Source organism: Taeniopygia guttata, chromosome 12 (genome assembly GCF_048771995.1).
Source record: "Taeniopygia guttata chromosome 12, bTaeGut7.mat, whole genome shotgun sequence".
NCBI lineage: Eukaryota > Metazoa > Chordata > Aves > Passeriformes > Estrildidae > Taeniopygia > Taeniopygia guttata.
The window spans coordinates 16,315,868-16,341,188 of NC_133037.1; the positions used below are offsets into that span (position 1 = coordinate 16,315,868).

Sequence of the window (25,321 nt, forward strand, 5' to 3'; positions counted from 1 at the left end):
AAGTGGAGATGGCAAATCATTACTGGACAACCTATTTCAGTGTTTCAGACAACATACATTCCCTTTACAACCTGAACTTTTTTTTGATTCTATTTGAATATTGGATTTTTTTTTTCTTTTGGGTATCATGGAAAACATTTTGTTGACTTCCCTCTCGTAGTTTTTTTCATATATTTGAGAAGTTGTTAAATTTCCTTTAATCTTATAAATTGTGCTCTCCAGATCTTACTTGTTCTTTTATTTTTATCTTTTTTAATGTAGTATAATTTTTTTTAATTCACCCCTCTCTAACTCCGTTCAAGTAAGAGACAGTCAAGGAGCTCAGCAGAAGCTGAAAGCCCCACCGTGTAAAATGCACAAATCATTCTGTATCACAAAATAAAAGCTATGGGAAAAAGTACAATGCTTTTTTTAAAGGCACATTTAGAAAATTGCATCTGCATTACATTATTCCCTAAAATGAACTAAACCTGCATTCTGGAATTAGTCTTAAACACATTAATATTGATGTAATCATTTATCTTCTATTTGTTTTGGAGGATTTAATGACAATAGTCATCAAGCTGAGGCAGGTGCTCAGCTAATTGTGACCCCAACAAGCACTGACCAGCAGCTTTAGGTGTCGCTGCACTGCAAATAATATTTCAGAGTTATGGCATGCATTTAGTGACACATAGACTTCAGAGAACACTGACTTCACAGAAATTGTGAAGAAGATGGAATTTAAAATCAAGTGGAAAAACACAGCTATAAAGTGACAAGAATTTTGTGCATAAATTAATATGAAACAATGATCATGCCTGCAGTGAGGCTGGGAGAGGACACAGCTGAGATGGCTGACCTGAATCAGCCAAAGGGATATTCCATATCACACACTTAGTTTTCTTTCATTTTATGCAAGAAAACCAAGTATTAGTCTATCAGAAATGCCACTCTAAAACTACCTGTACCTGTGGAAATCCAGTGGGGGAACTTGAAGTCACATTAGAGAATCTGTAAACTGTTGGACAAAGACTGAAAACCCCTCTTTCCAAAGGTGTGTCACACTCAGTCTCAGCAATAGTGCAGCCTGAGTTAAGTGCAAAAGTAGCTCTGGGGCAGCCCTGCACATCTCAACCTCTTCACTTCAGTGACTGGAAGAGCTACCAATGATTTTTTGATCTTTACTTGAAAATGTGTTGAACAAAAATGGATATTCTTTCTAAAAGCCATCTCATAACCTTTTTCAGATTTCCACTTAATCCACAAGAAGTCTGTCCGTGGAACAGCTCATCCTTTTAGGGGACACAGTAACAAAAAAGCAAAAGGGTCCTAATTGAAAGATACTGATCTACTTTTCAGAAAAATAATGCTCAAGTATCAGTGTTAAGTAAAGAATCATGAGCTACAGACTGTAGGAAAAAATAAATACTGCATATAACTTCTTGACAAACAAAATTCTGAAAATAAATTATGTAAGTATTTATGGTAAATCCTAAAGCTAAAATTTGTTCTTAAATAAAGTACTGCTAGTAGAATCTCCTACAGGAACTCAATCATTCTTTGTGCTATAAAAATAAATGTACTTGGCAGTAATGTGAGTAGCCTTCACACCTGGAGCAAAGCAGTCTTTTGCACATACAAGCCAATGAACAATTGCTTTTACCTTGTTATCTGCATGTGAACTGCTTTGCAGAGCTGAAGGCACCCAAAGTGACTCAGGAGAGGGACAGGAGCAGTGCTCAGCAAAAGCTTCCCAAAGCCAGGAGCGCTCTGTCCCGCGCTGGCTGCTTGGCTCGGGCAGGAGGAGCAGCAGCTGAGTCCCTGCCCCAGCCTGCCTGCACCATGTCAGGGAGCAGCCCTGGGCCAGCAGAGCCACAGGAACGTGCTGATAATGCTGCCAGGGCTGCATCATTACCACGACAAAAGGCAAAGAGAGATGGGATGTGTTTTACTGTGGCATTGGCCAGAGGGCTGTCAAGGAGCCGCTCCTGGGCTCTTATAGCCGACTTTCAATAAGTGGGCAAGATCCTCGAAGCAGAGGTGTGAGTCTGAGAGGCTTCACTTCCATGGGTACAGTCCACAAAATGCAAAGAGGAAAAAAAGAATGAAAAGGAGGGGGGAAAACCAATAGGAAAATTAATATCTCACTGGAGACATCTTCCTCAGGCCAAAAACAAATTACTGGGAAGGAGTCACTTCGGCTCAGGCAGCCAAAGTGCTCCTGACTCAGATGGGAGGAAACCTGCAGGGCTCCCACAGCACTGACAGCCTGGAGTGGGACTCCTCCATCATCTGTATGGCACAGCTTGGAAGCATGGCAAAGGCATCACTTCTCAAGCACACTGAATTCATCAAGGACTTTTTAAAAACCCTAATTGCAAGTTATATCTGCTGCTTAAGTGTCCCAAATACCAGAAACACTTATTTTGACTGTGCCATCACTGCTGGAATAATTTTAAATATATTTTATGCATGGTTTAAGAACACAATTATTAATCTACACACACAAAAACCATGTAGATAAATACTTGTGTGGCTAGCAGAATTTGCATGGGCAAGATAATATTCTTTTAACTAGTGCTTCAGGCATCAGCTGGTGTTTCCATTCTTCAGTGAATATACAAAATTCTCAAGGTAATAATTACAGTTACTGAAGTTTTTTAATCTAAATAAAATTGCCCTCTAGCAATAAAAACAAATGGACAAAACAGACATTTTAAATTTAGTTTGAATGCCACTAGGTACTGACAGCCACCGCCTGTGGCAGGGCAATGGCCATGTGACTTGAAAGACAGAGTGCACTTCAGAATGCACAGTCCAAATGTATATTTCAAACAAGGAACGTGCTCATACTGTGCCACTTGACAAAAGAAAACTCCATCTTTCAGCATTTCCAGTGCCACACTCATGCCCCTAGGCACAGCAGGCAGAGCAGAGAGCTCCACTGGTGTTTCAGCTCTCCCTCGGTGCCAAGATCACAGTGGAGGGGCTCAGAGAGGGGAAAGCTGTGAATGACAAGCACAGGTCCAAGTGGTGCCTTGATGAACATTTCTAATCTTTGAGTGAGACCAGTGGAGGATCTGAGAGTCCTTTGTGAAAGCAGTAACTACAAAACCTCCCTGGTAAGACCTCGTGCTTTGCAGACGATGTGTGCTTGATGGAAACACGGGAGGAGCCCTTGGCAGCTGCAGAGGTACCAAGTCCATGACTTTTATTTACTGGAATAGTGGGCAGTGGAGGGGGGGACCTTTGTCAGACCTAGGAAGGGTTAAAAACCAGTGATTTAGATATTTGTGGTCTGGTATGAAGGCACACAGAGGGGCAGGCACACAAATCTGGGGAAATCCAAAATTTCAAGCATGGGAACAAGATCCAAACTAAAAAAGATTACTCTATTTCACTCTATTTCATTTAAAAAATACATAGATAACCATTTTTAAGTATTTTAATTTTTTAACATGTTATCATTTGGTAGTTATATTTATATTTATTAACATGTAAATACATGTATGTATTTATTAACATAAATACATGTATGTGGGTGTATGTACCTACATTTGTTTCTTTACTCTGCAAATATCTATAAAACTTAGCTGCAGTGATACTCAAAATCTTGAAATAGGAAATTACCTTCTCTTTCATTCAATTGCTCTAAAAGCATGGACTGCTTCTTACACCAATCACTACAGAAGAACACTTGCTCTTTTATAATACAAATACAGTTATTCAGTAAATTATTATGATTAAAAATAAGCACATCCAGAAGTATAGATACTCTTTGAATCTTTGTCAGCCTTGAATTCTCTGAGACAAATTCTTCAGGCAAATCTCTGAAATCATAGCTCACATCACTAGAAGTTTTTGTGTATGTGAATCTTTTCAATCCAGACAGAAAAATCCCTGCTGCAGACAATTATACATAAACTATTCAAGAAGTGAAGCTGAAACAGCAATGGATCTCCTGTGACTCTCACAGCAGTGACCCTTATTTTGTGTGGGTTAACATTATTTTATTCAGTCTGTCTACACAAAAGAATCCCCAGCAAAGAATGCAGAAGTAGAGGACCTTGTTAAACAACCACTTAGACAAGAATGCTTAAAAAGCAACTGGTTTTTTTTTTCCCTTTTAAGAGCCTACTTTGCACATTTAGTGTGCTTTTTTGCATAATTCACACATGCAAGAGCTGTAGCACAGACCATCTGAATATTCAGATGAGTTTCATAGTGGGGAGTTCCAGATGTTATTATCAAAATTAATCTTTTTATACACAAAGCCCATGGTAAAGGCACCTAAACCAAAATGACAGGATGGAGGGCTTAAAATACAAAACCAAAAAACTTCTGTACAAACCATCTTCCATCCAGGAAAACCCTGTCTGAGGATCTCCTTTCTCAGCAATTTGAAGACTGGCATGAATTGCTCTTGAGGAATCATCCCTAAAACCACCAGCAAAGGAAATACTCAAAGCCTAATTATTTTAACACTGTAAAGAAAAGTTGGATTATCCATTTGCTTTTCCATAAAAAACCTGCTCCTGGGAGATCATGCTTTTATCTCCCAGTTTTAAAATTTTTTTCAGAAATGGTTGTAAAATACCATGACAGCTTTCGGCAACATACACTGTTTAATTCCCTTAGATTTATCCCATCCTAAGCAAAGGAATACTTTTTTCCTGAGCTTGCACCACGTTCTAATTTTCAAGACCTGGTAGAATAATTACAATCTGCCCTCAGTGTGTGAGCACAGCTTAGCCCATAATAGCACTTGTGGTTTTTAAAAAAACATGGGATTGTTTACAGAAAGCTTCTTTGTGGGTAATTTTCTCCACTGCACTGCAAAGCTCTCATTCAACAGAATTTTTACAAATGCACATTACTAGAAAAATTAGCATAGAGAAGGTGACTTTTTTTGTGACAAGTTAAGTCAGTGGGAAAACAAACACCTGAGTACAAGAAAAAAGCATCAAAAGCAAAAGACAGTTCTAGGCATGAGGGAGGCAAAGCAGAGCCTGCTGACAAGCATGCATAGGTCTGGGGAGCAACATTACAGTGGAGATGAAAAATTACTTGAAACTGAAAAAACAAAAAACCACATCTACAAATTTGTGGAACGTTGATTTGGAATTCAAATTTGTGGATCTGGGTTTTGAATTTGTTCAACACTTCAGGAATAAGGTTACATTATTCCACCTCAGACTACAGTGAAACATGTACTCTTACTGTATCTTGTCAACCTACTTCTCACCAGACACTTTTACAACACTTGCTTGAACATTAGGATAAGAATAATTCTCCTTTTACATACAACTTCAATCACATTCTTCATTGTGCATAAAGCAGAGCATTAGGACATTCGATTTATTCACACACAGACATCTCCAGCCACATAAGAACTATAAGATTTACAATGGCATTTTGCTTTAGGTACAAAAACACACATCAAGATAAATGCAAAAAAATCTCCCCTAAACCCATATTTTTTACATTTTTTTACGATATTGCTAATCTATTTAATAACTACTATTTTTCACCTGTTCAGATGTTTCTAAATAATTAATCTGATACACTTAATAGAAATGCATTACAGTAACACTGAGAAAATATAGCAAAAAAAGATACTAATGCTACACTTTACATGATGAAAATTCAGTGTAAGACCCAGTTACAACACAACAATCAGGTCAGGGTTCAAGATTTTCTGGACAGATGGTTAACTTCAAACACACTGACCCCCTATCAGACTGGATTAGTGCCAGGAGCATTCAGCCTTTCCTATGGAAAGTGGGTCAGAGTAGGTTTTATTCAAGTGCTTTGATTTGATGCATCATGATTTCCAAAGAACTTATTAAAATCTACTAGATTAAGATATTGGCATATTCTTACATAGAAAATGGGGTTCCCTCTTGGACATCACACTTACCTTCACATTTCTCCAGGATCTGGACAGTTTCACCTAGTTCCAGGACCAAGCCTTGCGGAACAGTTCCTCGGAAGCTGCATATCACTGGAGGGTGGGGAAAAAGAGAGAGAGACATATGAGGCTTGGATCTTTGTGTGAATTTTCTTCTAAGCATAGCCCTTTAGCTCACTCCCTGCATAAAAATAGCTCTTACATAGCTGCCCAGAAAACCTGTCAACTTTTCCTGATCAGGTGTGTTTATTCTGACCCTTATTAGAAATTAAGCTCAACAATACAACAATAAAAGCTGAGCTTTTAAAAAGATTTTTTAATTAAGCAAGGCTTGTAATCACTTTAATCAGCATCCTGTGATTTATATTGCATACAAAGATTTCCTTGTCTCACAATTCTTACTCTACTCCACAACCCATCAATGGAACAGTCTGCCCAAATTGCAGAGATTACAACAGGAAATCAACTCTAGCAATGATTTTTCTATTTCAAATATCATCTGTGCATCTAATAGACTACAAAAATCCTATAATACCACAGATTATATTTAAGCAGACATATAAAATAATGAATAAGAATCTGTACTTTTCATAAGCACTATATAACATGATAACACATCTTACTTTTCCAGGTATCTTTAATTTTCATTAACCAGGGAAAATAAGAACCCATCTTAATGTCTCAGAAAATATTAATACAATAAATAAAATATTAAATGAAACTCGATTTTTAAAATAAGTTTTTAGAATTCAGAGTGTAGAATGATATATTCTCCAGCTACATTTACCAAAGTACAACAGGGACACGAACATGGGTATTTCCCTCAAACATGAGATGTCAGAACAAAGGGTGAATTGCCGGTATGGTCATAGTTCCCCCCAGGCCCAGCATTAAAAACTCCTCCAGGCACAGATTTAATGCAGGCACTCCAGTACCTTGCTCCAGGTAAACACACACTCAGGAGACCCTGCACACACACCCCCAAGCATTACAAGTGGAATTCCAGAGTTGAGACAGTGACCCCCAGTGGGCACCATCCTTTTCTCCAATTCAAGGGAACACTCACTCCCCTCGGAATGCAAACACTCCAGCTGTGGCCAAGATGTTCCCAGTGATGGAGGCACAATTCACAGAATATTCAGAGTTGGAAGGGACCCACCAGGATCACCGAGTCCAACTCAAGAGAATCATAGAGGGATCAAACCCACAGCCCTGGAGTTCCCAGCACCATGCTCCAACCAGCTGAGTCCAGCTCCTCCCTAAAGATCTTCCCATGCCAAAGCCATGAGTCCCTTCTGACTGCACGTGAAGCAAACAGGCTGAAGTCCAGGGGAAGAACAACATGGAACCCAAGAGTCCCATCTGTACCATGTACCACAAGGTAGGTCTCTTGAACCTTGAATTTCTAAGAAATAATGAGAAACAGAGAGACAGAACTTCCACCAAAACAAAACTGCATTTTAACCCTTTGCACACACTTCATAATGGGCAAGGGAAACAAAGAACAAGCTATAACCACCAGGCAAACATCCAGATGAGGCCAATACAAGAAAGAATTGGAAAAAAAAATCTGAAGGGAACAAAATGGCATCAAATGCTTGCATTTCCAGAGTGATATTCAATGCAGGATTTAATCCCAAGAGTTAAAAACTCAGAATTTCATCAGCAAACCTAAACTGCTCTCTCAGCTCTTATGGCCCAGCAGAAGTCAGTTAAATGAGGCTTTAAATTCTTGTTTACATCAGAGGCGGGAGAAACACAACAACTGGCTCCAGACTGGAATAATGCAGACAGCATAATCCAACAAAAACTAAGCTCATCAGCATTCCACATCCATTCTTCACCCATGAAGAAATCATAAATATGGATTTCAACCAAAGAAAAACTACTTAAAGCCTCTCCCAAAGTACAGAAACACTGACAACTGAAATGATGAACTGGCAGGACATAATCAAACCTCCAGTGGCATTTCCTTCTTTTTTTTTTCATTTTGGTTAATTTTTTGTACCTTCAGTATTTTAGATAGCTGGATCCTTTAAATACAGAAAATGTTCTCTTTTTTCTAATTTGCAATTTTACTGAATTATGAACATACAAGTTGATTTGCAAAATACCACAAAGTCCTGTATTAAAATGTGATTTTTTAGTTCAAACCAACAAAGCCACTAAAAACTTCACGTATGTCTCAATAAGGGGAATTTCAAACACCTTGGGTAAAAAGGTACCTTCGAAAACACCAGAAAAAAAACCAAAGAAGCGTTAATACAGTACCAAGATATTCATTTATGAGAGTAATTTTAGATACATTCTTAATTTTAAGAATTAATATAGGCATGATTTAATATTAAAAGCCCGTTTCTAGACCATTCTCATCTTTTCTGAACATGCCATGGATCTTGTGACAGAGACACGAGTCATGGGACGTGTGTGTTAGTGGCTGTAGACAATAGAAAAATTAAATCATGGAGGAAAAACAACTCTACTGGTCTTACTCAGCCAAGCCCAACAAGTAACTCTGAAAAGTATTATTGCATGTTAACACTGCATTATGTGCTCTGAATTAACAAACAGCAGCTGACTTCCTATGACAACTATTTACTATATTAAAGCTACTGAATCAAGGACGGAGCTGGGACAGAAATTACCAGTTCTTTGGCCATCAAATATCTGACTATTACGTAATAATACAGGCGAGTTTGGAATAGAAGCTAAAGGAGAGGTACCAGGAAAAGACAGTACAGGGTTTTTTTTCAGTTGCTGATAGAATAATTTTTAAAAATATGGTCAGGAATGGTGACTTAAATATATTTTAGTATTACAGGAAGTAATTCTAATCCTCATACAAACGTAACACCCTCCCCCTTCATTCTCAATACAACAGTACAGAATCTAATTCCTTTTTTAATCATCAATAAATTATGTTAGTCTCTTCTGTTTGACATTTTTTATAATCAATCTGTAGGATCAGTGAAGAGTAATATAGATATTATCGAAACTGTGGAAGCCAAATCTCAAGAGTAAATTATTTTCGAGCCACACTAAATCAAGGTCAGGAAAAATTAAAGAATCCAAATAAACTGACCCAATAGATCAAACTGTCTTGCTAAACTGTGTAACAAAAATAAAATTTAACATTCCTGAAATAAAAGAGAATGGTAAAAGCAACACCCAATTATGACATAATCACAGAAATTTAAGGCACTTTTATAGTCTAATTTATTATTACAACAGTTACTTCCAAAAAAGTTATGGATGTTACTCATTTGTTAAGCTAAATATGCATTATGGAAGACAATCTTATTTATAAAGTCCCATTTAAGGTACACAGTTCTTAGCAGCATTATTTGAAAAATATGATCACAAATATAAATGAGAAATAGAGTAATTCAATTATTCTGAAGAAAACCATTTACAGAAAGAACTCTGACAACTGATTTCTTTCCTTTCCACCGAGAAATTCTTTACCCAACATTATCACCTACAAACTGTCCATCAATCCATAAGCTTCCATAATTTCTTACAAGATCCATGTCCTCAGTCACCAGAACATGCAAGCAACACATCATCAAAACAGGCACAAAGCAAAGCTTTTACCCACCAGTTTACAGGTCTGACAGATCCCTCTTGGATTCCAGGACACACTGCTGAAATATTTAATATCCATTTTCAGATAGGAAGCCCCTTGCCATCATTCAGGTCTATAAGGAGGTCATAGTTCCCCTCACAAAGTCATTTCAGCCAGCAGTTAATGCTAACATTTGCTAAAGAGGAAAGCTTTGAAAAAGCACCACATGCCATGTGATACAGGAATTATCTCCAAGACTGAAGTCCCTTATCTGTGGTACTTAAACTGGACCATGGTGAAGGAAATCCTTCCCTCTTCACCTCTGGAATTTATCAGTAAGAAAGGCACAAACCAGTTCACACAGCCAGTGACCCTCAGTGACCAGAAAATATGAAGGAATTGTGGGGTACAACATATAAGAACAGATGGCCTTGGAATAATGGTTTCAAAAGTCAAGGATCCAGGAGATGATAGATTTTTCCTTGCCCATAGATAGGCCCTGACACAGTATAATATAAACAGCTGCACTGCAAGTCACCCTCAAAAGATAACCAGGACCTGTTAAGCCAATGCATCTTTGTGCACCTCTGATTCCTCCTGTGCTCCACCTAAAGCAGCTCCTTGATATGTAAACAAAGAAGATCCAATTGATACAATTCAAGAGGTTTTACAAACTATGTTCTCAAACAGCCCCCGTCAATAGCTCTTGAAAAAACTGCACTTGGCTGTGATAAAGTGGGAAGGAGTTTGCATAGATAAATAATCAGCAAAGTGATGTGAAATAAAAGAGCCATTTCCCTTAGTGAGGACAGGTTGAGCAGCAAGCTCTGAAGGGATCTCTGTTGGAATCTTTCCTGTTTCAAGTATTCCTAAATAATCCAAAAAAGCTAATCGTTTAGAGAAGCCACAAAGTTTATAAGGCCACTCAGGCTATTCAGAGTAATAAAGAGCTATAAATGGACCCAAGCTCCACAAGCAGAACTGGCAGATGAGCAGTGTTCTGTTCACTTGTGTGGCATTCCATGAGGGATGAACAGTCCTCACCTCACACACAAAATCATTATCTCCCTTGCCGCACTGAGCAGAATGTCAGAGGCCTTACCATAAAACTCAGTGTTCAGCCACTGTCAGAGACCACCCCACATCACACAGAACATCGTCTTGGGGAAAAAGGGAAGACACCATTACCCACGGTACTGCATAAAATTCCCAATAAACCCCATGTTCCAGTTTTCTCCTTTGTCAAAAAGAACTGTACAGCTTAAGAACAGGTAGAAAGAAGTGAGAGAGAACATAGCAAGGACTGACTATGGACTTTTATGTGAATGATTGTTAACCAAGATGGGACTTCTGTACCAGAAAGGCTGAAAGGGTGGAGAGGGGATAACTGACAGAAAGTGCACAGGGAACTGTTGCTATTCACCTCTTCCAGTTCAAAATGCAGATCAGTGTCAAATGAAGCAGCAGAATTCAAAGCGTAATTAAAGTACTTTTCCACACAGTGCACAAACTGTGAAACTCCTCATGAGATACTGTGGGTGACAGCAATTAAATAATCACTCGAGCCCCAAAGCCAAGAGGACAAATCGATGGCTGTGTCCCGCCCTCGGCTCTGCAAGGCCGTGTCCCCGGCAGCAGCGGAGCCTGGGGAAAGCTGCACCGCTGACTGCAGCCAGGGACAGCGGGCACGGCACGGCGCTGGAATCCGGGATTGTCACGGACTCACCGCCTGAGTTCTGCTGTCCCGTGCCAGCGACTGCTTAGGGAGCTCATCTGAACACCAGGATGCCAAAGAGGAGAGCACAACTCGTAGAAATGCTGAGTCAGATTTCACCTGTGTCATTGTTTCATTTTGTGGTTTCATTTTTGCGGTGATATATTTTAAAATGTATCTTGCTATTGTAATTCTTTCCAATTCATGTTCCTGCGTCCCAACCGCCCCACCCAGTCTCATCTGGGCTGCAATGCCGCCACTGATCATTTCTCTTCTCAAATGGATGTCAATGCCCTGATGACCACAGTGATAGAAATGTGTCACATTTGTCACAGCAACGGTGGGAAAACCCAGGACAACAACAGGGAAACACCAGAACTACCCAGCCCAACACATCCAGCTGCTCATTCCCTTAAAACATCTTTTTTTTCTTAGCATTTACTCAAAGTTATGCAATGAACTGACAGGACTATATGCCTTCTCATGTACTTACTTATTTTTTTAACCTACTTCTACACATTTCACTGAAGACTACAAAAATATTTTTATCTGGTATAATGTTCTATTTACACTACATAATATCAGTTCAGCTCATGAGTAATTTGTTTATTTTCATAAAGGAACAGAGCCCTTTCCCTCCTCACTGTCCAAGATGCAATAATGAAAATCAAAAGTACTTATTTAAGTGAGGGCTGAGAAACAAAATCAGTTCAAGAGCTTTCCATGTTTACATTGTTTCTTTTTCCTTCTGCAGATCTAAACTATGTGTCTCTAAATCATTAAATAGGGCTTTTAAAAAATTATTATTTATTTCCCAGGTTTTCACATCCACAATAGAAATCATTAACACTGGAACAGATCCAATATGCTAAATGACATTTTGATTTTTCTTTCTCATAAGATGTTGGTAATGCCATGATTTAATGGACTCTATGGGTTAATCTGGGTGGGGGGGGAATTGTAATTTTGTGAATTTTCAACACATCTCCATTTACGAAAGATAGATCTTGGACTTCATGGCATTTTTTTCCAGTTCTCAACTCATTGTTAATATTATCTGCCTTATTAAAATTCTGGTAGCATGCAATATGTTTAGATGACACTTGCAGAACAAGAGTTTCAGATTAAAGTATGTAATTTAATTTTTATAAAAAATTACTGAGTGTATCACACTTGCATGCAGTTATTCAGATTATGCACTGACCATCCTCAGTAGACCTTAAACTAAACCCATTTCAGGAGGAATGGCAGGGAGAACACAGGGAAGAGGCACAGCTGCAGTTGTAGTGCTCCTTACCCAAAATACCTTGACAGGTAATCACACTGAGCAGACAGTGAATTGTGTTCTGTGCTACAAACGTCAAAGTTCTCAAGTTTTCTGATGGGTAATTTATTCTTTATAACACATAAGCATGTTTTAAACTCACACCTCTACCACACCAGCTAAGAATTTGGAGTATGTGTTTTCTCAGGGTAAACACAAACCCTGAAATTTCACAGTCCTTATACAGCATTTTGTATTCAACTACTACTCATTGTCACCAGTTAACACAGAACACAAGTCAGTCCCTGAGCTTAAGACTGATTAGTATTAAAGATTTAATTAAATACTAGATCAATATTAAATTATCTAGTATTTAATATTTAAGAAAATAATGTAATTACTCCAAACTGACAAACTAATAATGTGATCTGCATGTATCTTTCCCAAAAATAATTTTTCCAATTAATCCAGCTAATAACAGTCTCTAGTATGACACAGTATATGCTAGGTTTAAGAACTGAATAAGATAAAGTTCATTTTCTTCCCTATAATACCTAGATGACAATAAAGGTTCCATGTAACCAAGAGCCACCAGGTGAGACCAAAGATGGCTCTAAATCCAATATCTTTTCCCTAACAGAGGCTAAAACAAGGAGGGGAAGGAAGGGTATTAGAACAGGGCAAGGATGTGTCTTCCTCCAACTTGAGACATCTGTGGACTAGGCCTTCCTAAAAGGTTTTTATTTGTATTAATTTTATATATGTACTTAATAGCATTTTCTATACATTTTCTTCTGTGGAGCTACCCAAATGTTGTGGAACCACATCAACTTTTAACAGCCCCATCAGCCCAGAACTCCACACGACTCTTCCATCACACAGACATGGGGATTCACTTGTTTGGCTCCTGTGTCACCAACACTCCCAGGGATTGTATTAAACAAGTGAACCAACACCTTTTACTCCATGGTATTTGTGTTTTGAGAATTTTCGAAGCTACCTTTGCTTAATAATGTATTTTCCAAAAAGAGCAGATGTGGAGTTTTTTCCATTTAAGGATGGCAGAGGGAACAGTCCCCAGCCTAGGGCAGGATGACCAGGCAGGAAAACCAGCACTGACACAAATTATCTCACAGAGGACAAGAGAGAGGCGAGATTTAGCTTTACCTTTCTGTGAGGCAACCGTGTTTCACAACCACGCCTACAGGCAGCACTGAATTAATATTTCCCAAACTTCCCCATACCTTCCAGTCTGGGCCTCTTTCAGAACCACAAACCTTTTCCCAGCAAAATGGAGTAGTTCTTGAACATAGAAAATTGTGGGTTTAATAATTTAAAATAACAAGATGTAGTTTATGATAAAAAAATCCTTTCACATTTTTATAACAAAGTTAAAGGCCAATATGATTAATTTTTTCCTTTGTGGAACTGCTTGATTAAACCTGGCAGCTTCACAGACTGCACAGTTATAGTCTGATAATATTTGACAAGGGAACAGAACCATGAGGAAATTAAAAGAAAAATATTTCCATTTTATTCTACAAATACCTACAATAATGTTTTCACCCTCACAATACACCTTCCAAGTATTTAAATTATTAATTGTGGGTGAGGGTTTCAATTATTTGCCAGAAATTAATCTGAGACTTGCAGATTTATTTGCAAGTCCAGGCCTCATTCAGCTGTTCAGAAAGAACACCGGGAACAGACCCCAGGTCCAGCACCTCTAAAACATTCCTCTGCTTAAGCAAGATGACAACATGAATAATTTCTATATGGAAGGGAGGATATATCCAATTACACCTTAAAAACCAAAATAAAACATGAAGTTTTTGCGGAAGGGGCATTTTTTGCAGAGTGTACTGGTACACATGACACAGAACAGGGCTCTAATCCGATTGGAATTGCCAGGCACTAATGTAATACACACACACAAAAAAGATTATCAAAAGCTGATTAAAAGCCATCCAAACATTACAATCGAAGAGTACAGATTAAACAAAAGACATGATTTAGAAGAGGGCTAAAAATTTTTTGACCTTATTAATGGTCTTTATGAACTTTTATGCCAAATCTTGATGAAGAAGAATGTACTTCAGAAATGAAAGCAAGGCATTACACTTTGGGTTCTGTGTATTGCCAAAATTACAGTACAATTAAGTGAAGGTATTTCAGGCTGCTCGGGGAGCAGTGGCAGTTGCTAGGCAGCATCTGCTCCTGTCAGAGATGCTTCTTTCTTTGTGCAGTACAGAACCTCAGCCAGGAATACTGCCACCAATGGATTATTCCAAGGCAGCTTACTGCCATCACATGGCATCTGCAAAGTGCTCACCCGCTGCCTAGCAACACCGCCTCTTTCTACTGAGTCATACCAGCACCAGGACAATATTCCTGCAAAAAAAGAAACAGATGCCTGAGAAGAAAGGTGATCATTCAGTAGCAAGCAAAGGATTGCAAGCATCCTTCCCCTGCCCTCCAAGATAAAAATAGAGATTGGGCTCAAAAATCATGAGCTGTTTAAAATAGTTTTGCACATCCTGGTGGCAGGAGGTGGGAGAAAAGTAATGGACCAAAAGCCCACAGTGTTGTCCACTGCCTTAGCTGTGCTAAGGAACTGGTCTCGAGCTCCCGGCTTCGCCAGGATCTATCCTGTTACTTCATCCTCATCCTGTCACTCTATTCCATCAGTTCATTCACCCATACATCATTCCCTCTATGCATGAAGCAATGCAGCAGGCTTTTTCTCCCTTTTAAAGAGAGGCAAAGGCTGTTTCAGTTTCTGAAACCCTCTCCCTCTTTCCAATACACAGCTGGCAAAGAGAACACTGAGCACACTCTGCCCAGAGAGGTGAGGAGCTGCTCTGCACTGCTGCGTTCCACACGCTGCAAACTGAGCCTGTTGAACACTTAACTGTTCAACACCAGGAAACAAGGGAAGAAACCAATCAGGTTTTGACTCTCCTGGAGGGTGGAGATTGCACCACCTCTCCAGGCACCCTGCTCCAGGGCTTTCCCACATGCACTGTGGGAATCACTGGCCCTGACTGGAATTTGCCCCCACGGCTCCTTCTTTCACCCTGCAGCTCTGAGAAGTGCCTGGTCTTGTCTTCTCTGTACCTCCTAGACCACAGCTATCCATGAGCCAACCCTTTCCTATGCTCCACTTCAAAGGCTGTACCACCAGGATGCTACAGACCCTCCTCTCACTCCCCTGTGTTCCCACCTCCTCACCTCACCCCTTGTACTGCGAGCTGCAGCCCCAGAGCAACTAAGGAGGAGAATATAATTTCCATCACCATGCTGGTGTCCAGAAACACAATCAGGGATGTGGCTACCTACAGGAGAACACCACTGGCTCATGTTCACACATGCAAAACCTAAGGGATCTCCCCACAGCACCTTCCAGCCCATCCCATTTTGCATAGGCTACAGAGTGAGTCTTTCAGACTTCCGTCTATCTGTTAAATAGGTTCTTAATAAAGCTACCTGGGCTTTTATGGTCAGTTTGCACATTTTCCACAAGCAGCAGGAAGGGAAGGATAGGGCAGATTTAGAAAAGTATATTTACCAGCATCTACCTCCTGCATTTTAGCTGAAAATTCTATAAATAGAGCCAGCCTATACAGGTTGTCACACAAGAACTTTGCTGAAGACATCTATGAAACCTATCAATCCACCCATAAGAACTTTGACTTTTTTGGTTTGCAACTAAAATACAAAAAAAGACAAATAGCATTTGAAGATGCTTTCTTTTCATGATTTTTAACTCTTCCAGTCTTGACTGAAGCAAACATGCATTATTTAATGCTATCAACATCATCTGAGATGTTGGGGAAATCCTCCTTTTCTCTTTTTGTGTCCTCCACACAGGTTTATTTTATTATTATTATTATTACTAATTATTTTGTTATTATTTGTTTTTATTTAATAAACTATTTTTCCCCTATTAAAAGGAGAATATGGTCTTCTGCCAGAAATATAGTCACTCCAGTAGTGGGGAGACAAAGCCAAAACAAAACCAAACAAGCCCGACAAGTAGTTGCAGTTTGGGCCCTTGCTGTGATGAAGAAAGAGAGAGAAGCCTATTTTCTACCTCCTCTGCCCCAGAGTCCAAAAAGAAGCTGCTTCTGCAAGACCAGTGCTTGAAACATAATCTTCCTTGGCATAAACTCCTTGGACCACAAAGATTACCAAACACTTACCTGTTAAAAAGAAAAACAAGTGGCTCCTCCCCTCAGATCAGTGCACTGGGAAGGGCTGAGCTGGAGCAGCAGGCAGGAGGATGGATGGAGGGATGGGTGGGTGGATGGAGATCACTGTGCACTGCCAGGAGAGCTTCCCCAGCAGTCAGGTTTCCAGTGGATGCTCTGCACACACAGCCGGGCCAAGCACAGCAGTGCCAGCACCTTTCCAGGTCTCAGGACAGCTCCCCCCACTCTAACAAGTCCCTGCTGGAGGAATGGCCTCACAGAATCACCTTTAAACAGAGGCACAAGCATGGAGAGGATTCCTCTCATTGGTCATCACGCCAGGCCCAGGGTAGTGTCCAGCTCCATTCTGACAGCACCAGATGTCAGGGCAAGATTATGTCACAAAAATATTCATCCTGCTCTAACAGGTCCAGCAGAACTACACTGTTGTATCTATGGTTTATCAAAATTCAGGTTGCCAATCATTCAGATTGTGCACATTTAGAGAGAGAAACAAAACACAAAGACACACTAAAGTTCAAACCACAGTTTTCAGTAACCCTTTTTTCCAGTAATTCATGTATTTTTGGATTGCTTGTCCCACTCTGGCTGAGCCTACTCTCTGTCCATGCAACACAGCCACACACACACAAAGCAGTGCCTAGGTGAAGTGGGCAGCTTTCTGCAGACACTTCCACAGGCATTTTTCCCCACAAAGGAAGAGGTGGGTGAAACAGAAACATCTCCTCCTATCCCCCCACATCCAGGCTCAGTTACTGGAAAAACACATGGCTCCTTACAGGGAGTATCCAGCACTGTCTGAGACATTCTCCTATGAAAGGTTCTCTGCTCCTTTCACCCCTTGTTTGGGAAGCCCACATAGCACCCAGCAAAGCAAGGCAAAGGACCACGTGCACTGACACCCAAACAGTCACATATTGCTTTGCAACTGCCTTCTATTGAACAGTTCTGGGTTTCTCTGACAGGAGTCCAAGGGTTCCTTTATCAGGTTCAGAAGACTAAAAGTGCAGGTGCCCATAAGCATCTTGTTCACAAACACTTTCAGAGGGAAGAAGGGTCCTGCTGCTCAAAAACACAGCCACAAGAGGTTTCCAGAACAGTGAGGCACCTACCAAAGCCCTCTGTGCTACACTCAGGCACCTTGGGTAGCTCAGGGACTTACATTCAACAGAAAGAAAATAATTCAGCGCTCCATCAACTGCCTACTGCCAGCACTGAAAGCATTTAGTGCCCAAGCTTCTTTATACTGAAATAAAAATAAAGGTTTGTCTAGATGTTTCAGAGAACACCAGCTTACCTCTGAAAGCACAAAGGCCTGCTTTTAATCACCAAGAGTTAGCTGGCACCACTTGTCATAAGCTTTTCTTAAGGCTTAATATTCAGAAAGACTCAAGAAAAGAAAAAGTAGTTAAAAGCTGAAGAGGGATGGAGGGAAGTCTTATCCCTGGAATAAGTAATCACCTCACAACTGCACTGGAAAGCACTCAGGCTGCTCAAAGCCTCAGTTCCCTGCCTTCCAAATCCATTCCCTAAGTTTGGACTAAGGACTTAATTTTTGAACAAAACTAAAACATGTCTAAGAGGAAGGAATTATGACCAAAAAAACTTCAGAGATGTTTCTTCAGAGATCCTTTCAGGATCTCAGAAGACCTCACAAAGTTCATTTTGGCATGGAAAAACGTGAACAGAGGTTTAATTTTAACATCAGGCACTTGAGTGAGATACTTTGTATTGCCTTGAGGTTCAATGAGCAGACAGATTTTGAAACAGAACAAAGGGAGAAATGTTGTGAGATTAAGGTTGATTCGTAACTTAAAAACAATCAGTGGAAAGACCATTGTCAATCACAACTGATTTTGGACCAAAATCCCATGGTATGCTTCCTTTGGCCTCTTCCTAAGTGCATAGCACAGCTGAGAGAAGAACACAACAAACTTAGTAACCACACTTATAAAAAAAAAATTTCTCTGGAGAAGGAGGGAAAATTTGCATCAGCCTCTTCAAGAGCTAAATCATTTTCCACAGACTTCCTGTTCTTTGGTGTTTTCACACCCACATCGGAAAAGTGCTCCTATTTCTCAAGAGAACAAATCTATGGAATACATATGGCCACCAATAACACCAGTTGCTGGACCCATCAGGCTGTTACAGCTCTTCTGTATGAGAACCACTTCCAAATAACTGTTTGATATGTTAATCAGAAAAGCTTGTCTATCTACATGTCACTGTGCATATGAACACAGAAAACTTCCTGATTCCCAATCATCCCCCTCTTGTGGGTTTTGAAATGCCAGCAAATACATGGTAGAGAATTTTATAATTACAAGTTCTGGTAATAGTTCTTACATGTTTCCCTGATGTCTGAGTTGTTAAGGGCAGAATTGCTGCAAAAAAGGCTTTGCAAGGATAGTGGGACTCAATTCCAGCTGAGCTATGCCACTGACTGTGCCCTAAGGAAGTTGCTCTCAGAGGACTAACTAAAAGTCATCCTTCCTCTATTCCCACATACAACTGCAAACCACAACCTACACCTTCACCCCATACTCACACACCAACTTTCTACCCCTGAACACTTGAACAATGAAGTTAAACCCAAAGCACACAAGAAACACTTGATAGAACCTCATTAACCTTTTTTTTCCATCAAGTCATGCACAGAAATTCCAGTTTCGAGTTCTTCCCCACCCAGTCCTGTTTCCATTAAACATGCAGGAACAGTTGTCCATGTTTGCTAACTCACATCACTAAATGTCGCTTGTTACTGGATGCATTGTTAGGTGAGGGCAGAAAGCCTGAACACCAAAATATTTTCACCCTTAGAAAATCACTCTAAAAACAAAATCCCTTCTGTGCTGGGGATAAACTTGAGGAGAAAGTGCTTTTCCCCCACCCCGCTGGCCAGTGGCTGAAGTCCTGCAGGTCTTAACTCAATACCTAACACAGCACAATAACAAAGAAACAGAGAAAATTGCTCTAAAACCCATCAAAACATCTAAATTTAAACCCCACATTGCACTGCTATCACTTCTTACTCCAGGATCACCCCCACATTCCCATACAAACCATGCAATGAACTGTCAAACATACACATCTCACTTCTTGCCTTTGTGAGTAATTTGCCTCTCAACTTCATTCCTCCTGTATTTAGAAAGCTTTGGCTAATTTCTACTGCAAATGCATTTGTGGACAACTAGTATTTGGATAATCTCAAAGTAGACAGGTTAATTTTCATCCAGTTCTGCAAATCAGCTCTTCATGAGAGCTGGTCTAACCACAATGTCTTTGGCTTAGACTCTTCTGGGACAGACAAGCCAAAATACATTAATTTCTTGCCACAAAACAGGACATTTAATCTCCAAGTTCTATCAGCACCCACAGAATTCCAGATTTACCCTACTCTGGAGCTCACCTTGCCCACCACATTTAATAACACTTTGGTAACCTCTCCTCTCTGTATGATAGTATCCCATCAGATGCATCTTGGGAGCTGCTCTTTTCCAAAGACATTTCAAGGTGTGATTCATCTCCCATCCAGTTAAATAACACATATACATTTTCTTTATGATCCCTGACTGACAAATTCCTTTGCTCATTCTTAAGGCCTACAGGTAAAAAAAAGGCCCTTAGAAGTAAAGTACTGAACAGAAAATTACTCCAATCCCTGGATCATCCCATTTTCCTGAGCAAGTCCCCAGGTACCAGCACCACCTCCCAAAGCAGTGGAGCACAGAAGGTTTCAAAATGCATCCCTGCACGTAGCTTTGGTTCCAAGACAGCCCTGAAGAATATCCTTAGTCACCTCCCTCCTGCTGCCAGACAATTACATCCCCTGGCACAGGGACACAGGAGAGAAAATGAAATATAACCTAGGTCCCTAACACAGCACCTGATGCAAGAATTGAGATTGCTTCCCATATAAAAACAATGAACATTTTCCTAATTTGGGAGAGAGACTTTTCTTTACCTCTCTGTAACTTTTCATTTTTAAACCTGTAACAAACCACTCAGTGAGCAAGTGAAACCACAGTGCCACTCATAGCCCCCTTCAGCAGCTGCCTCTTGTGTGAACAGCTAAGGCAGGGTCTTGTGCCAAAAGCCCTGAGCAAGGAAGGAAGACTCCCCTAAGTTCTGCAGTCCTGTTTTGATGAGCATAAATATGAACTGAAAGTGTGCAAGCCAAGGTTTAGTGACAAGGGGGAAAAAAAATAAAATCAAGATACTGATCAAAAAGCTGCAGTACAAAACCGTAACTAGGACATTGTGATGTTCCATCCCTTCTTAGTAAGAACAAGGGAAAGTTTAGTTGTATGTATTTGTGCTTATGGATTTATTTTTCATTGTTACCAAGTAAGCAGTGAAAAAAAAATTTAAAAGCATTTTTAAATAAAACAACAGATTTTAACCCTAAATCTTTGAATAAACTAAGAACAGATTCTGTTGATGCAGGCAGGTTCTCCTTCTCCTCTATGACTTAATACATACACATTTAATATGGTCAGCCATACAAACTGGCTTGTTGATACAGCATTACATTTAAAAAAACCCAACCAAAAAAAAACCCAAAAAAGCTTTCCTGAGAGCCACTTAAATGTGCTCCTTGCACAAAAATAAAAGAGTAAAAACTGACAGCCTACTGACATAATCAGCTCTCACACAGTAGCCAAATGTTGTTTACTAAATATTTCTATTTAACTTTTTCTTTTAATATATGAATCTTTAATACTTACTTTTCAAGACTAAAGTAACTAATCAGATCACTTTAATAAATATTTTCTTAGAGACAGACTGCTTTAAAAATACTAAAACACTAGAGGGCTAGAGAGCATTTTCTTCAATAATCAGTTCAGAATTCTTATTAATTGTGTTCATAACTGGCCATCTTAAGCACCTGTGGAAGAACTGTCTGCTTTGCTTCAGCTAGTCTCAAGTTTTAAAAGTAGAGTTAGGATTAGAGGCACTGAATATAAGTATTTCTAAATAGAGGGGAATTACTCACAACAGCTACCAGGTAGTTGCTATAGCAGCTGAGAAATAAAATCAAAGATCTTCAAGGTTGTTAGGAGAGTGTTTAATTTATTTAGAAATATCCTGAGCAATCTTTTAATATCTTTGCTGCAGATGCATGCAGTGATTTGTATGAGAACTGGGCAATACAATGGTGTTCTACAATGCAAATGTGGAAAACTTTTCTTGATTGCAGGCAGGCACAGAGAACTCCAGAACTGGCCAAAAGGCACCAACGCTCCCATCAGGAAATTTAACATATTCTCCTGCAGCCAAGAGCCTGTGGCAGCACATGAATATCTGCAAGCTGAGGGGCTCCAGCAAGCAGAGCAGAAATGCCTTTGATACTCCCTGGAAGCCAGTGCAGAACACAAGGCCCTTCCACAGCCAGGTGATGGGAGGGGAATGTGGTGTCTTTCTGAAGGATCCATTCTGTAAATTATCACCTCTGAGCCAGCCACTCAGGTAGGGCAACAGAGCACAACTTACTTTCAACAAAGACAACAGCATCAGGATTAACCACTTTAAACGGCACTTTCCCTTTCCTTGGTCCACAAGAACAGCTATGCCTAGGGCCTGGATGCCCCGACGTTTCCACCAGAAACCTCTTGGTGGTATTCCAGTTGCAGAAATAACTGATTTTTCTCCCACTCAGCTCACATCAACAGGGACAAAGTTTATTGCCTTAGCCCAAAGGCAAATCTTAAAACTTTGCATGGTTTAGCAGGAGCACAGATAAAACATGCAGTGGTTTTTTGAACAGAGACTCTAACCAAACCCAAACTACTAAAGCCCAAAGGCATAAGCTCAGAACAGTGACTCATGCCAAGATTATTTTTGTACATATTACTTGTGGAATCAGGATAATTTACACTGATATTTCTTCGCCCCCCCTCCTTTTTTTTTTTTTTTTTTGCCAGTGCACGTCCCAGCAGCAAACCCTCAGGTCCACACTTTCTGCAGACTATTTGCTGCAAAATACACAAAAATAACTGTTCCAGCCAGCAATGACAGATCTACTTTTGAAAAACTGATATCCCACTCCTCACTTGTAGAAACTAAACTCCAGACATAAGCAGCATTTTTCACCTATTTTCCTTCTCAGGAGGATTATCAACAAATTTCAATTACAGGAAAAGTAATTAAAGCTACTCAAGAAAAAAAAAAAAGCTTGCCTAGAGATCACCAAAACTTGCACAACTCAGCTGTTACCTCAGCCCTGCCTACAGGTGTGTTGTTTGCAAAATAAAAATCCCCATCCTTAGAGGAATATTCTCCAGCCTAGGGAACATCACTGAAATCACACTTGTTTTCATTCACTGCTCTCCCTTCCACATGCCTCTTCCAGACTTGTTTACAACCTGACAGGAGATTTCCCAGCTTTTCTTTTCAAATATCTGCATAAAAAAATTAGTTCACCTGTTTTTTTGGATCAAGGTAAAACAAGGATTTTCTTATTGGAGCACATGGGCCAAACACAAAAACAAACACTGAATATAAAACCCTGCAACACGGCAAAGAAAAGCAACAGAAATGTATGGAAAACAACAGAGATTTGGAAGACAGGTAATGATTTTCTGAAGCATCCATTACAACTATAGCAGTCCGTTTCATCCTAGAGTAACAGAGGTGGCCTCTACCCAGCAGATGAGGTTTAAAAAAAAGTAAAGCATCAACTACATTTAAAAACCCCAGCAAAATAATAGCTTCGTATTCCTGAAGCATCCAGCTGGGATGTAACAGGGCTTGTTAACTTCAGATACTTCCAGTGACCAGACATAACAACAGGATTGGAAGCAACGACTTCCAGGTGTTCTTTTCTGCCACTTGTTTATATTACCCTGCACGTACAGGTTCATCTGATGCTTCATTTGATTTTATTTTTAAACAAAAGTGATTTTCTTCATCTCTCTTTACTATGAACACAAGTGGGATGTACTAAGCAAAATATTTGCTGTACAAGATGAAAAATTAACAAGAAGTATTTTTTTATTATTAAATTAACAAAAAGCATTTTAACAAAGAAGCATTAAGGCTTCTAATTCTCACGAGTTAATTGCCAAAATCCCACTTTAACAGTTCCAGTTAACAGATCATGTAGCAAATTTGTTGATACTATTTTAAATATTTTGTAGAAATCAATCATCACTACACACGGTGGAACTTAAAAATCAATATGCACAACTGATAACTATAAATTTAATGAGGCGTTTAAGTAACTAATCAGAGTAGCAGTAGTAGCCTTTATTATTATAATACAAGTCAACAGTTAAAAAAAAATTAAATCGAAATGAGCAAAAGCAAAGTAAAAGGAATTCTGTATCTTCCACTTCATTAGATGTAACATTTCTGCTCTTATCAGGGATTTATACGCTAAAATAACAAACCAAAGCCGCCAACGGTGATGCCTCAGATTAGAGCAACCCCGATGCCAGACGCCTGTAAAATCTGCTTTGCCGAAACAAGGAGCAAGCAGCGCAGCCCGCACGCACAGAGGCCCCGGCCCCGTTCGCGGCCCGCCGCAGCCCCCGGCCCGGCCGCCCCCGGCCCCGCCGCCGGGCAGGTGCAGCACCGACGCCCCCTAAAGACACCGCGGCGCCGCCGGCTCCTTCCCAACTCCATCCACACATCGCCTCTCTCCGCAGATGGAAACGCAGGGAAAAGGGAACCGCGCGCTTAAGTAGATTAAGGGCTCAGCAACTCGTTTTCTGATTATTCCTGCGATCCCGACCCCAGCGCGGGCCCCCGAACTCCGCTCGTCTCTCGCTTCGCCGCGGCGGCGCTCGGGGAAATAACGCGAACCGAGGCGCACGCAGAGCACATCCAGCGGTGCGGGCAGGGCAGGGCAGGGCAGGCAGCGCCGGGCAGCCCCCACAGGCCCGCGGGAAGCGCTGCCCCATCCCGGCTCCCCCTGAGGGGCAGCGCCGCGGGCACCGCCGGCCCCGGGGGAGGGGAACAGCCGCCCCCCACAGCCCAGCACGGCCCCCGGGGTCCGGCGGGGAGAGGAGGGAGTGCGCGGGGCGGGGGAGGGATGCGGCACCACCTACCCACGCCGTATTTCTCCTCCTCGGTGGGACTCCACATGCTGCTGGATGGCTCGGCCGCGGCCGCCGGTCCCCGGGCAGAGCGCGGCGGGCGGGCGGGCGCCGCTCATCGAGCGGGGGCGGCTTCTCCTCCCCCCGCGCTCAGCGGGGGCGCCGCGCCGGCAGCCCCCGCCCCACGCTTCGGCCGGGGCTGTGCTCAGGGGTCGCTTCGCCGCTGCCGGGGGGCGGGGGGAGATCGCCCCCCGCCCGCCCGCCCGGGCGGTACCGGCCGCCGCGCCGCTCCCCTCTGCGGCCGCTCGCCGCCGGCCCGGCGCCTCTCCTCGCGCGGCCCCCGCGGGCTCCGGCCCTGCCGACGCGGCGGCCCCGCGGAGCTCGGCAGCCCCGGGCCCCCTCCTCGTCGTTCTCGGTCTCCTCCTCCCGAGCCGCCGCTCCCGCCGCCGCCGCCTGAAGGACTCGGGGCTGCCGCGCCCCCCCTCACGCTCCCGGCGGACCTGGCGCGCACGCGCGGCTCGCGCCGCTCCCCCTCCCCGCGCGGCCGCACGAGGCGCGCGCGGGCGCGAGGCGCGGGGCGGCGCGCGGCCCCTGAGGGCGGGAAGGGGAGCGGCGGGGCCGGGACATCCTCCCGT

The 25,321-nt window shown here is 41.5% G+C and overlaps 1 protein-coding gene across 8 annotated transcripts in view; it reads right to left on the minus strand.

Annotated features, from left to right (window-relative positions):
- Positions 1 to 24,872, minus strand: part of DOCK3 (dedicator of cytokinesis 3) — a 182,950-nt gene extending 158,078 nt beyond the window's left edge. For all 8 annotated transcript variants that reach the window (XM_030282933.4, XM_030282932.4, XM_072935013.1 and 5 more), the window contains exons 1-2: positions 24,699 to 24,872; positions 5,903 to 5,986 (exon numbers count right to left, since the gene is read on the minus strand). In XM_030282933.4, the coding sequence (XP_030138793.1) occupies positions 5,903 to 5,986; positions 24,699 to 24,735 (121 nt within the window). In that variant the 5' untranslated portion in view covers positions 24,736 to 24,872. The remainder of the gene's footprint in view (positions 1 to 5,902; positions 5,987 to 24,698) is intronic.
- Between the last annotated feature and the right edge of the window lie 449 nt (positions 24,873 to 25,321).